General features: G+C 49.7%; 1 protein-coding gene across 4 annotated transcripts in view; it reads right to left on the bottom strand.

Annotated features, from left to right (window-relative positions):
• LanB2 (laminin subunit gamma-1) overlaps nt 1-13,180 on the bottom strand; it is a 529,033-nt gene that overhangs the window by 123,978 nt on the left and 391,875 nt on the right. For all 4 annotated transcript variants that reach the window (XM_069305575.1, XM_069305583.1, XM_069305589.1 and 1 more), the window contains one exon: nt 11,453-11,602. In XM_069305575.1, coding sequence (XP_069161676.1) covers nt 11,453-11,602 — 150 coding nt within the window. The remainder of the gene's footprint in view (nt 1-11,452; nt 11,603-13,180) is intronic.

Raw genomic sequence — 13,180 nt, 5'->3', positions numbered from 1 at the left:
GGAACCCAGAATCGAACCAGGGGGAGCCCAAACACCACATTTGCCGGCAGAGAACACCACTGAAAGGCAAAGCACAGCCCCCAGCAGAACCCCCTGGGAAAACGATCCCAACAGACCGAAAACCGAGGGACAAGGTGTGGGAGCAAGCATACCAGCCAGGGGCACCGAGCCTCAACCCATAGGCTCAGACCCAAAATCAACACCCAAACGTTCCCGAGGAATAGGCAACGGCAAGAAAACACCAGAAAAACAAAGAAACGACAACAGAACAAAAACCCTGAAATTTTTTTTTTTAAACTCACCCGAGACGCTCGCTCGCACACCCAGACGCATGTAAACAAACCGCAACGCCGCCCTGGTGGCCACGCCGGGAAACTGGCAGACAAAAATGGCCGCCAGCAGGGGCTGTGACTGACGCTAAATACACAAAAACACGCCAGTAAATGTGGGAAGCTAGCAGACTGGATGGGCGAAAAACGTCGCCCAACAGCAGAAAAACCCCGGAAGGGGCAAAACCGCCCCAGAACTGCTAGCAGGCAACCCCCACAGCCCCGGGAACCAACAACAGAGGCCCCGGGGCAGAGCCGTCCTCCAAGCCCTCCGCCCTGAAAGAAAAGCAAGAGTCCATGGGAAAGGCAACAAGAAAGAGCCGCTGGTAAGACCCAGAAGCCTTGGCAGGAGGCACAGGCTCAAACCTCCGTCCCCAACCCGAACGGGGCAGCCCCCGAAAACCGCCCGAGTCTCTGCCGCAACTAAACCTCGCCCCGACCCCGAAACCCGCAGACGGTCCGGAGCCGGGAACATGGAGGGAAAGGGGCGAGCAGCACCTAACCAAACGGGGCGGCCACGGGGCATTCGAGTGGGAAACCAACCTAGCATGTTGCAGCAACCTAACCTAGCTTGCAACACGGATGCCGCCTGTACTCAGAACAGTAATAACATCAGGAGAGTACTGGAGAACAAGCAGAGAATCACTCGCAAGACTCCGGGTCAAGGTGTCAGTGACCCAACAGGCAGCATGACGGAGGTAAAAATGGCGACTGTCACCCGGAGACAAGGGAACAGCAACCAACGATCCCGTACAAGACGGGTTGGAACCCGGAAGACACATTCAATGGTCCCCCGAGCCCAGACAAAGGTTTCCAGGGCCTGTAGGGTAACAACTATGGGAAGCCCGGGCAAGGTGTTGCTAACCGGTTAAGAAACCCAAACATAACAAGAGGGTAGATTATAGCACTGAAAACCCCCGAGACGTGTACAATCACGGGGGCCTAGCAGAGGGCCGCCAAACACTACCAGTGGAACTATAACCACCTTAGGCAGACCACCACCAGGCATGAAAAATTAAAAACAAAAGAAAAACCCCGCAAAAGTACACCGTCTCCAGAGGCAACAGAAACCGGCCGCCGCTTAGGTGGCAGGCTGCGCAACACCTTGACGCCCTAACCAGCACAATACCAATCCCTACCCAGGGCCAAACAAGGGCCCCAAGCCCCAGCTGGCCCCAAGGGCGAGGCAAATGCCGAGCAGCAAGAACCTCTACAGGAATGGTTCCCGAACGCCCCAGGGAAGATAACCCTGTTACGCAAGGGCAGTACTCACAGGGCGCTTAGGGAAGTCAGCCACTAAGCACATGCAGCCCCGGCACTGATGAAGTACTCCTGGCCACCGCACACCACAACACACGGCAGTGAACGCCACACAAGGCAAACACCGCCTAGGAAACTGAGGCCAGAGAAGCGTCAATCCCGGTTGACATTAGCGAACGAACTGAAGCTTGGCAGTCGGCGCGGTAGGTCCGGGGCTCCCCCCTCCCCCTCCCGGGGTGGGGAGGGCTGCGCGGACGATCGGCGCGGCAGTAAAGTGTGATGTTTGCTTGTTTGCTAGTTTCCTTGGGATTGTAAGGAGTTTTCTACTTCTCTGTTCGGTTTTTGTTGTAGTTTCTTACCATGTGGGATTTGTTTTGTTACGCCTACCTTTCTGGGTGCCTAACCCCGGTCGATGGCAGATCAGGAAAACCCCCAACCATATGGGGTTTTCCAGGGCCACTGCTCCCTGAAACCTCTCTGAAGGGGCCAGGTTCTGGTGCTGGTCCCTGGTAGGTCTGAACTCCTTAGCTAATGTCCCGGTCTAACATAACATACATTTGCCCGATAAGCTCCAGGGAGCCGAAGGGGCTCCCCACAGAAAACCAGCGTTGAATGTAATGAAACCCCCATTTTCTGGTTGAGCCCCAAAGGCTCCATGGAGCTATCAGGCTGATATGTATTATATTAGTCTGGGGCATCAGTCAATTGAAGTTCAGCCTACCGGGGACCACAAGCCAGAACTTGGCCCTCTCTGAGAGGCAAAGGAAGCAATGGCCTATAAAAGCTCTCATGTGGGTGGGGGCATTCCATGTCTGCCATTGACTGGGGATGGCACCCAGAAAGGTAGACATAAACAAACATGGTAAGAAATTATAACCGAAAACCAGACAGGGAGGCAGAACTCACCCTACAACTTAAGGAAACAAGCAAATGTCACACCTCACCACCTGTCCGTGCAACTCCCCCTCTCCCCAGATCCCCCCCTCACCGGCTACCTAAGCCATCCAGTTCAGAGGCTGAACATCAAAGATGCGTGAATATGCGAGGTGCCAGATTGAAGCCCAAAAGAAGGCAATGAAAGAGGTAAGCCTGATGCCCCACCACTAAACCTAACCAGTCCCTGAAGCCCGGATAAATAGGAACATGCCAATATACGTCCCTGAGGTCCAAGGAACCTGGCTCCAACAGAACCCAGACCTGAGACAAGGTGGTCATCCGAAAGAAGGGGCAAGGAATCAAGGGGTTCAACGGGACAAGTCTAGAATAAACCGCAGATCCGCACAGTCCCATTTCGACACTGGAAACATTAGGTCCACCTGAGGAACGGGGTCGTTTCGATCACGACAAAGCGCACCCACTCCAAGATGACCCAATGGGTCATACCTTGACCAACAGAGGCACTACCAAACTGAGACAACATAGAAAAGAACCCACTGCAGAGCCTTAATATTGTTTAATGTTTTCATCACTCTGTGTGTTTTGAAATGAAAATGATTGAGTTTGGAAACATTTTGATATTAACTTTACCTGAACATTTATAAAAACAACAAAAATATGTCCTGACAATTGCACTATGAAGTTTTTGCCGAAACCAGGTGTGCAGTGCAGTGGTTAAGCAAAGCAGACGACGCCTCGATAGCCGAGACCAAAACCTCAGCCAGAGGCCCTAGAGTCAATGACCCCACATCTTCCGAAAACCAATTCGAAGAGAGCTCCAGAAAACTGAAAAGGCGCAAGACCAAAGATAAATAACCGCTAGTTTGGAGGTCCTCAGCCACCAAAGCAGCCGAAAGAGTGGGAACCTAAGCATGCAATTGCACCAGACCCACATCAAGAGGAAGCGCAGGAGTGAAGAGGCACTCATTGAGGAACTTGAGCGAGCCCCCCCAAGAATACCTGCAACATAGAAGAAACCTTCTGCCACTCATGTGCACGGGGTACAAAATAAAGCCATGCCAAGCTCTGAGATAATAACGGGCAGTCTGCCAGCCAGGAAGACCCCCGGAATTTCATAACACACCCAAAATGGGAAGAAGAACCAAACCCAAAAGAAGCTGGATCAACACCAAGGCATAAGCCGGGTCTCAAAGGAGGTACGCACCAAGGGCTTCCTGAACCTTCCCCAGGGAAAATCCAATAAGAAACCCCAGGAAAGACAAATCCAAGGAACCCAAAGGCACGCCGAAAATGAACCTGGGGGGAGAGGTGCCGTTCCTAAGTCGTATTCATACAGGAAAGGAGGATACGAAACCCTCTCTGCTGCAGCAATAACCTCTGCCCAGAAAGCACAAGGACCCAAGCAGACTCCCCCAGAGCCCCAGGAATCTCCCGACACAGGCCCCAGGACAGAGCCTTCATCCACACCCACCACCCCTGAAGAAAAGGCATAGTCCAGGAGAAAAGCCTGAAAGAAAGGAGTCTACTGGGGTGACCCCAGAAGTTTCAGTGGGAAAAAGGGGCTCAACCACCTCTGTGCCCGAGTCGGAAGGGGCAGCCCCCCAAAGCCACCTGAGTCTCATCCCACACTACACCCTGCCCTGACTCCAAAATCCTCAGAGGTTTGGGAGTCGAAAGTTGGGGATGGGGAAGGAAGAGTGGGGGGGGGGGGGGGGGGAGAAAGAAGCAGGAGAACCACACTCACCTGGGAAGGAAGCCAGGGCATGGGCAGAACCTAGGTCGAAGCGACCAACGCCCCCAAATCCAAGTTCCTAAAACACAAGCAGGGCAGCTCCGGGGCCTCCAACCTGGCAACCAAACTGGCCAGGTGCAATAAGGAGAATCGAGCATACAATGCAGCTACTACCTGACCCCTGTGATCTTCAGACAAAGAATGGATAAATTGAGTTACAAGCGGGGAACAAATCCCACAAGACTACGGGCCATAGGTGTCCCCGACCCAACAGGCAGCATGACAGAGGCAGTATGGATGACTGAATCCCTGAGGCAGTGATGACGAACCACCTTCAACATCACACAAAGCGAGAGAGGACTCGGAAGATTCATTCATGGTACCCCCAAGCCCACTAGAGTTTTCCAGGGCTCTTAGGGTGAATAAGTCCTTTGGAAAGCCCAGGCACTGGGCTTTCCAGGTCTCTACTAGCTAAGCTAGTAGAGCCTTGGAAAGCCTTAGAAAAGTAGAGCCTTAGCTAAGCTAAGCTATCAACAGGCAAACTGACCACCAGTAGCAGCCGTAAAACCTTGGAGGCAACAGAGGAGGACCACCAACACAACCAAGGCTTGCCTAACAAGAAGCTAGGCAGACCTCCTCTGTGAACAAAAAAAAAAAGCTAGAAAACAAAACAAAACAAAAAAACCCCCGAAGACACACAACAAACAAACCGGCAGCCAGAGAGAATCGTCGGCTGCTCTGTGTGCAACCTGCGCCGGCCGCAGTGTCGAAGCCCAGCAACAAACACTCCCTGTCCAGGGCAAGACGGAAAGCCCGGAGACCCCTGACATACCCCAAGGGCAAAGACAAACTCAAGCAACAAAGTCTTCAAATGGGAGTGAGACCCAAATGCCCATGGGAAGAAAACCCTGAAACTCAAGGGTAATAGTTACAGCCTAGGGAAGGCCACCCCTAGGTGCATGCAGCCCCATGTACAAGAAGACACCTGGCCACCACACCACACACACACCGCTGGTACAGCCACACAAGGCAAAATCCAGAACAAGAAATCAAGGCCTGAGGTGACTGATGACCGCCATGCACATCAGTCGAGAACTGAAGTGGTGAGCCATCGGCTCCCCGCAAACAACGAAAAACCCGAAGAGGAAGTCAGAGACGCAGCAACCGATGCAAGGCCCCTGGTGGACAAACCCAGCGATTGTGAGAATGGTGGAAGGGATAGCCTCAAAGGAACAAGAACAAACGCCGAAGCCAAACCTGACTCAGTGGGTAAACCAGAACGGCAAAGTTCAAACTCTCGTACAGCTGCTCGAGCAACTGCTGAGTGACCTGGGACCCCCTCAAGAACAGCCGAAGGCGCAACTGCAGCTGGAGCAATGCTGCAGGAGGGAGAAACATGGACGCTGTCTGAGAATCCTAGACAAGGCCCAGCCAAGTCCGAACCTGGGATGGAACCCAGATGGGACTTCCTCCAGTTCACCAGGGTCCCGATCTCGGTGAGCTGGGAAAGAACCATACCCCTGTCGAGTAGACAAACGGACTGACTGGGAGCCCATACCAACCAGTCATTGAGGTAGGCCAAGACCCGAACACCTAGAAGATGCAGATGGGCCTCCACAACCCGGGTAAGACGCATGAAAATACGAGGTGCCAGATTCAGCCCTTGCAGAAACAGACGGGTCACCATGACCCGGGTAAGTCTCATGAATATGTGAGATACCAGATTCGAGCCAAAAGGAAGGCAACAAAAGCAGTAAGCTTGCTGCCCCACCACAGAACCTAATCCGTTCCTGAACCCCGGAGGAATGGGGACGTGCCAGCATGCATCCCGGAGGTCCAGAGACACCATCCACGAACCCAGCTCCAAAAGAAACAGTACCTGAGACAGAGTGGTCATCCAAAAGGAGGGGACAAGGAATCCAGCGGTTCAAATGCGACAAGTCCAGAATGAACCAAAGATCTGCACCAGTTTCGTCACTGAAACATGCAAGAAACTCACTTGAGGGACAAAGTCATCTCGACCATGCCCAAGCGCATCCAGGATGACTTAACGGAGTGAAGGGGAAGAAGCCTGCCCTGCCAGCCCCAATCCTTCTCCTCCTCCTCTTCCAAGGAGCCACCCAATGCCACCACAGGCTGGAGGACATGACCCAAAATGCCCATGAATTGTGATACCAAGTATGGGCAAACAGAGCCAGCCTTCCCCCCAGCTCACCGTGAATGGGCAACCTGTGAAATGGTCGGCGTCCCCTCCGAGAAGCCGACTTACGTGCAGAGTGACCACAGCTTTGACTAGATGAAGATGACTTCAAAGGAGGCACAGGCACAGAAGCTGGCACCAAGGGCCCACCTCATTCTGCAGAGACCTGGACCCCTATTCACGAAGCAGTTACGCCAGTACTTACGAATGTGTACATCTTTCCTCAATGTTTGATGGCTTTGGTTACAATTATTAAACAGTTTACAGGCATAAAAACCTCCCAATTAACTCTTGTTATTGTTATAAACAGCCTTCTGGTGCTTCGGAGCTCATTAACTGTTTAATAATTGTAAACAAAGCTGCCAAATATTGAGAAAAGATGTACAGGTTTGTAAGTGTTTGCGTAACTTCTTTGTGAATCTGGCCCCCTGAACACTGGCACAATCTTTCCGGGAAGCGCGAGAACGTCCACCCCTGGATCGCCAACAAATAGGAAAGAGGACGGCAACTAACAGAAGCCGCCTGCAAAACTGAGCAGCAGTAGAGTCTGCAACCAGTAACGGACAGAAAGGTGAAGAAAACTGATGAGCCAGGAACCCAAGCTGAATCAATAGTGAGAGAGTGAGGACGGTCTGTCAACACGCAAGGTGAGAGGCAAAAAACAGTCACTGCCTCCCAGAGGATAGGCGCATACAGTTTCAGCAATGCCCCAGACAATGGCCCGGCACTCAGCGACTACACATTCTCCACAAGCCAGTCCGAGGACAGCATGAGAAGAGAAAACAAGTGCAGGACCGAGGCCAGATGTCCCTGCAAGTGCGAAGTTCCTCCACAACCAAGGAAGCCAAAAGAGAAAGCACATAGGCATGCAACTGGAGCAAGCCAACCTCAAGAGGAAGCACAGTGGCATAAAGGCATGCATTGAGGTGCTCAAAAGCGCCTCCCAGGTAAACCTGCAATACCGTAGTACGGTCCTGCCAATCCAGGGTGCAGGTATGACAGAAGCCATGCCACGCCCCAAGCGAAAAGAAAGAGCAGTCTGCAAGCCAGTAAGATGCCAGAACCTCTTAACGCACCCAATATGGGAAAGAAGAACCGAACTAAAAAGTGACCGGGGTCCATCACAGAGGCAAAGTCCGGGTCTCGCAGGAGGTATGCACCTAGGGTTTCCAGAATCTCTGTAGGGGAAATCAAGAGTGGTAGAAATCCTGCGAAATTATGAAATAGCGGAACCCAGAGGAACGTGGAAACAAACCTATCTCAAACTTGTACAAGAAAGGTGGATACAAAAACCCCCAAAACCTGCAACAGCAAGCCCTGCCCCGAGGGTACCAAAGCCCACGCAAGATCAAAAGGGTGTGCACAAGTACCCCAGGGCCGACTCCTCCCCAGCCCCAGAAGCCTCAAAACCAGGCTCCTGGGGCAGAGCCAACCTCCACACCCACTACTCCTGAGGAAAAGGCAGAGTCCAAGGGAAAGGCATCAAAGAAAGGGGTCTTCTGGTAAGACCCAGAAGCCTCGGCAGGAGGATCAAGCTCAAAGGCCTTCGTCCCTGCGTTAAATGAGGCAGCCCCCAGAGCTGACCAAGTCTCATCCCCCAACTAAAACCCCGCCCTGACTCCAAAACCCTCAGAAGTTTGGGAGCCGGCAGCAGGGAAGGAGGAGGAGGAGGGTGAATCACACCAACAGGGGAAGGACGAAGGGGTGCGGACTGAACTAAGGTCGAAGCGACCAACATCCCAAAATCCGGATCCCTAAAACCAAAATGGGGCATTCCCCAGGGCATTAAACCAGGCAACCAACCTAGCGCATTGCAACAACTGAAACTGAAACCTGGCCTGCAACACGAAAGCTGTTTGACCCCTAATATTTCCCAAAGAAGAATGGGTAAATTGGATAACGAGCGAGGAACAAGTCTCGTACGATTCTGGGTCAAAGGTGTCGTCGACCCAACAAGCAGCATGACAGAGGCAAAACAGTATGACCATCACCCTGAGACAAGGGCAATGAACAACCCTCAAACTGAGAGTTTGGTACTCAGGATGGGAATGGGAAAATATATCCATGGTCACCCGAACCCCGATGGCGGTTTCTAGGACCCGCAGGGGGAGGTGTCCCTTCGGGAAGCCAAGGCACTGGTGCTGCAAAGCCGGTTGAACCCTATGAAGGGAGCAACCTCGAGGGGCCGAGTGGAGGACCACCAAATGGAACCTAGGCATACCTAATGGGAAACCAGGCAGCCCTTCTGGCTTACCATTCCTGGATTCTTTCCAGGAAGGAAAGAATCTAAAAAGACTGAAAAGAAACCCTGAATGTGCTTCACAACAACAAGAGGTCAGAGAGACATGGCCGTTGCTAGTATGCGTGCTGTGCAGTACCGTGTGCTTCAATCAGCTACAAACACTCCCTACCCAGGGCCACACAAAAGCACCATGACCACTGCTATCCCCAAGGGCAAGGCGGATGTCAAGCGACACCAACCCCTACGAGACTGATAACCCAAAAGCACTCAGGGAAGAGTACCCTGAGGCCCAAGGAATGTACTTACAGGGCATCTAGGGAAGATAACCCTAAGCGCATGCAGCCTAAAGTACTGGTACCAGTAACCAATACCAGTAACTCACCGGTACCATTAAGTAGGGCCAATGCCCTAACACACGGCAGGTATAATCACAAGGGTAAAACCCTGGCAGGAAAATGAGGCCACAGGAGACGTCAGCCCCAGCCGGCTTCAGTGGATGAACTGGCAGTCTAGCAACTGGCTCAGTGGAGCAGGGTCTTAACCCTCCTGGGGCTGGGGAGGGAGTGCGAATGAGTGGCACGTCTAGATGATGACGATTTGCTAGTTACCCTGTTTTTCTTGGGGGGCAGTTCTTGGGCTCTGTTTGGTGTTGGGTTATACTATTCTACCAGTTGGGGTCTGTTTTGGGGTGCATACCTTTCTGGGTGCCTAACCCCGGTCGATGGCAGACATGAATATACTCTCAAACAGTGGAGTTTTCATTGGCCATTGCTCCCTTCGCCTCTCTGAGGAGGCCAGGTTCTGGCTCATTTTTCCCGGTAGGCAGAACGCCATTGTGACTGAAGCCTCAGACTAATATTGCTAATATCAGTCCAATAGTTCCAGGGAGCCAACGGGGCTCCTCTCAGAAAAACTGTTGACCATAAACTATCAAAAGCTCACACTGCTGCTTTGTGTTGAAAATGTAGCAAGTGAAGAAGCTCTTGGAAATTTGTGTGATGCCATGAATGCTTCATATCTAAAGACAACTTGTTAATTTTTGCATTCTGCATTTTATTTAGCTCAGAATGACAGACCATACTCCGATCACTTTGGTTTACTGGAACTACAAAAGCAAGATGGTCTTGACATTGGAATGGGACTTTATTCCCACACTAGTGCCACAGTGATAATCAATCACATAGCCATTAATATGAAAAAGAAAATCTACCAGCATACATAAAGTAAATAAATGGCAAAATTTACGTTCTCATTGATGAATCAACAAGCCTGAGCATTAAGACAACCTTGACAGTTTAGTTTAAATGTGAAAGTGATAAGGAACATTTCATGTTCTTAGATCTAATTGAACTACCTGATTAGAAAGCAGCAACTATTGCTAGGCATTTATTGAGCTGTCTCAAGTATCATGGGTTTGACAACTTATTTTTGAAACAGAACCTTATAGCATTTGCTAGTGATGGTGCAAGTGTCATGCTTGGTGTCAAATCTGTCATTGCAACAATTCTCAAGGAACATTACCCTGATATAATAATCTGGCCCTGTCTTAATCACAGATTAGAACTTCCAGTAGGTGATTCAGTGAGAGAAATTCATGGAATTATTAATTTTCAAACATTTATGGACAAATTGTACTCGGTTTACAGTAGATCACCTCTAAATCAAAAGGAACTATCAGAATGTGCCTCTCAACTTGAACAACAGATTTGCAAAAGAATCTCTAAATGCCTTCAGAGACTATGCGGAGGATCATGGACAGCACATCTTCCAAGATTTACACCCATTACTGAGCTGTTTACAAGGTATTCTTATTAGTACTCCTGAGTGTGAGAGTGGATTCAGTTACATGAACTTAATAATAAAAACACACTCAAGAATTCTCATAAAACATTTATCAGCACTAATGTTTGTTAAACTACATGGACCTCCTCTAGTCCAGTGGACTCCTGAGCCATATGATACCTGGTTGATACCTGGTTGATGGGGTTCTGGGAGTTCTTCTACTCCCCAAGGCCAGCCCGAGGCCAAACTTGACTTGTGAGAGTTTGGTCCACCAGGCTGTTGCTTGGAGCGGCCCGCAGGCCCACATACCCACCACAGCCCGGTTGGTCCGGAACGTGGTAGGTATGTAGGCCATGATATGCCATATCATGGCTGTATCATATCATGCGGTACCACAGATCGGCAGATGACACCAGGACAAGAGTTGCTTCACGCCCACGAAAACATCTCACACCTGACCCTTTGTGGAAACTATTGTGAAACTTTTCACTGGTTGTATTTTCTGAGCACTAAGTGTTTTAATAACATCAATCATTTATTTATAAATTTAAGATTTTTTCTGTTTGATAATTATATTTTATGATAATTAGTGAGTACAAGTATGAAATACTTAATTGTGTGACATAGAAACAGGGTAGGAAATGACAGGCTTTTGTCGGACGCACCAGAACTCCGGCACCTATAAAATTGGCACTGCACCCCTGGTGGTGTCCCATCTTCCCAGGCACTAACTATTGACAGTTTTGGCCTCCACCACCTTCTCACTTGACTTGTTCCAACTGTCTATCACTCTGTTTGTGAAAGAGAATTTTCTCATATTTCTTCGGCAGCTTTGTTTAGTTTTTTTAAATCTATGAGCTCTTGTTCTTGAAGTTCCAGGTCTCAAGAATTCTTCCCTATCAATTTTGTTGTGAATGACAAACCAGTAACATTCCTAAACTTCAGTACTCAACCCATACTGTCTGCATCATCAGTTCATAATGTACGGTTGCTTTATCCCAGTAACTCACCTGGTGCTAAGAAGTAAACCTTGTCTCTTCCAGGGGCTGACACTGCCAGACTCTGAGTGACGGCATTATAGTTGAGTGGCACTGATCTTCCTGTAGACTCTGCAGCTTGCCAGCGCTCCTCACCACGCACAAAACCACTCTCAATCACTCCTGAATATATGGAAACGTTTGTAATTTATAATAATTAACAACAAAATTCATAATTAACCTAAACTCTGCTAAACTCTCAATAGAAGACTGTCAAGGCAAATGAAAAAATTAACTAGTGTTCAAATAACTTCAACTTTTCTAAGTCTGGTAATTAAATTTCTTTATTAAAATTGCATGAATTGGATTTCTTCTCTATTCATTACTGAGCAATATTTTGTACAGTAAAAGCAAAACAAAAAATTCTTTATGTGGAATATAATTACAAACTTTTATAAACTCCTTGTAATCCATAATCAAAGATCAATTTGTTATTTAGAAATTGTAAATTGATCTTTAATTATGTAAAAAGTGAATCTATTTACAAATACTATATTTGTAAAAAGATACAAATGTTTTATGTAGAACCAACCCAGCATTGTATGAAATTTAACACCAATTTCTGGAGGAACCCGGTGTCTCCCTGAAGTTACCTTCCTGAGATTGCTTCACACTAAAAGGTCACAACAGCCACAGATAGTTCTTGTTGGCATACCGGGAACCAGAGCCAGAACCTGACCCCCCTCACAGAGGTGCAGAGAAATACCAAGGGAACTATAGACCCACAATACAGAACCTCCACCAGGCAAACAAAATCAAAAGAAGAGAAAAACCCCGCAAAAGTACACCGTCCCCAGAGGCAACAGGAACTGGTCGCCGCTTAGGTGGCAGGCTGCGCAACACCTTGATGCCCTAACCAGCACAATACCCCACCCTACCCAAGGCCAAACAAGGGCCCCAAGCCCCAGCTGGCCCCAAGGGCGAGGCAAATGCCGAGCAGCAAGAACCCCTACATGAGCGGTTCCTGAACACCCCAGGAAAGATAACCCTGACACGCAAGGGCAGTACTCACAGGGCGCCTAGGAAAGGAAGCCCCTAAGCGCATGCAGCCCTGGCACTGATGAAGTACTCCTGGCCACCACACACCACACAAAAACAGCAGAGAACGCCACACAAGGCAAACACCGCCCAAGGAATTTGAGGCCAGAGAAGCGTCTATCCCGGTTGACACTAGCTTACAAACTGAAGGCTGCCAGCGTGGTGAGGTCCGGGGCCCCTCCTCCCCTTCCCGGGAAGGGGAGGGGAGGGCTGCGCAGACGATCGGCGCGGCAGTAAATTAATTGTTTGATTGTTTCCTTGGGATTGTATGAAGCTTTCTACATCTCTGTTCGGTTTTTGTTGTAGTTTCTTACCGTGTGGGGTTTGTTATGCGTACCTTTCTGGGTGCCTATCCCTGGTTGATGGCAGATAAGGAAAACCCCCCAACCATAATGGGGTTTTCCAGGGCCATTGCTCCCTGAAACCTCTCTGAAGGGGCCAGGTTCTGGCGCTTATCCCTGGTAGGTCTGAACTCTTTAGCTAATGTCCCGGTCTAACATAACATACATTAGCCAGATAAGCTCCAGGGAGCCATAGGGGCTCCCCACAGAAAAAAACAGCATTGAATGTAATGAAACATCATTTTCTGGGTGAGACCCGGAGGCTTCCCAGAGCTATCCAGGCTGATATGCTAATATCAGACTTTGGCATCAATCATGTGTA

This window comes from Procambarus clarkii, chromosome 6 (genome assembly GCF_040958095.1).
Source record: "Procambarus clarkii isolate CNS0578487 chromosome 6, FALCON_Pclarkii_2.0, whole genome shotgun sequence".
Lineage (NCBI taxonomy): Eukaryota > Metazoa > Arthropoda > Malacostraca > Decapoda > Cambaridae > Procambarus > Procambarus clarkii.
The sequence above is the reverse complement of the archived record's forward strand: the minus strand, read 5'-3'. Positions and strand labels throughout refer to the sequence as shown.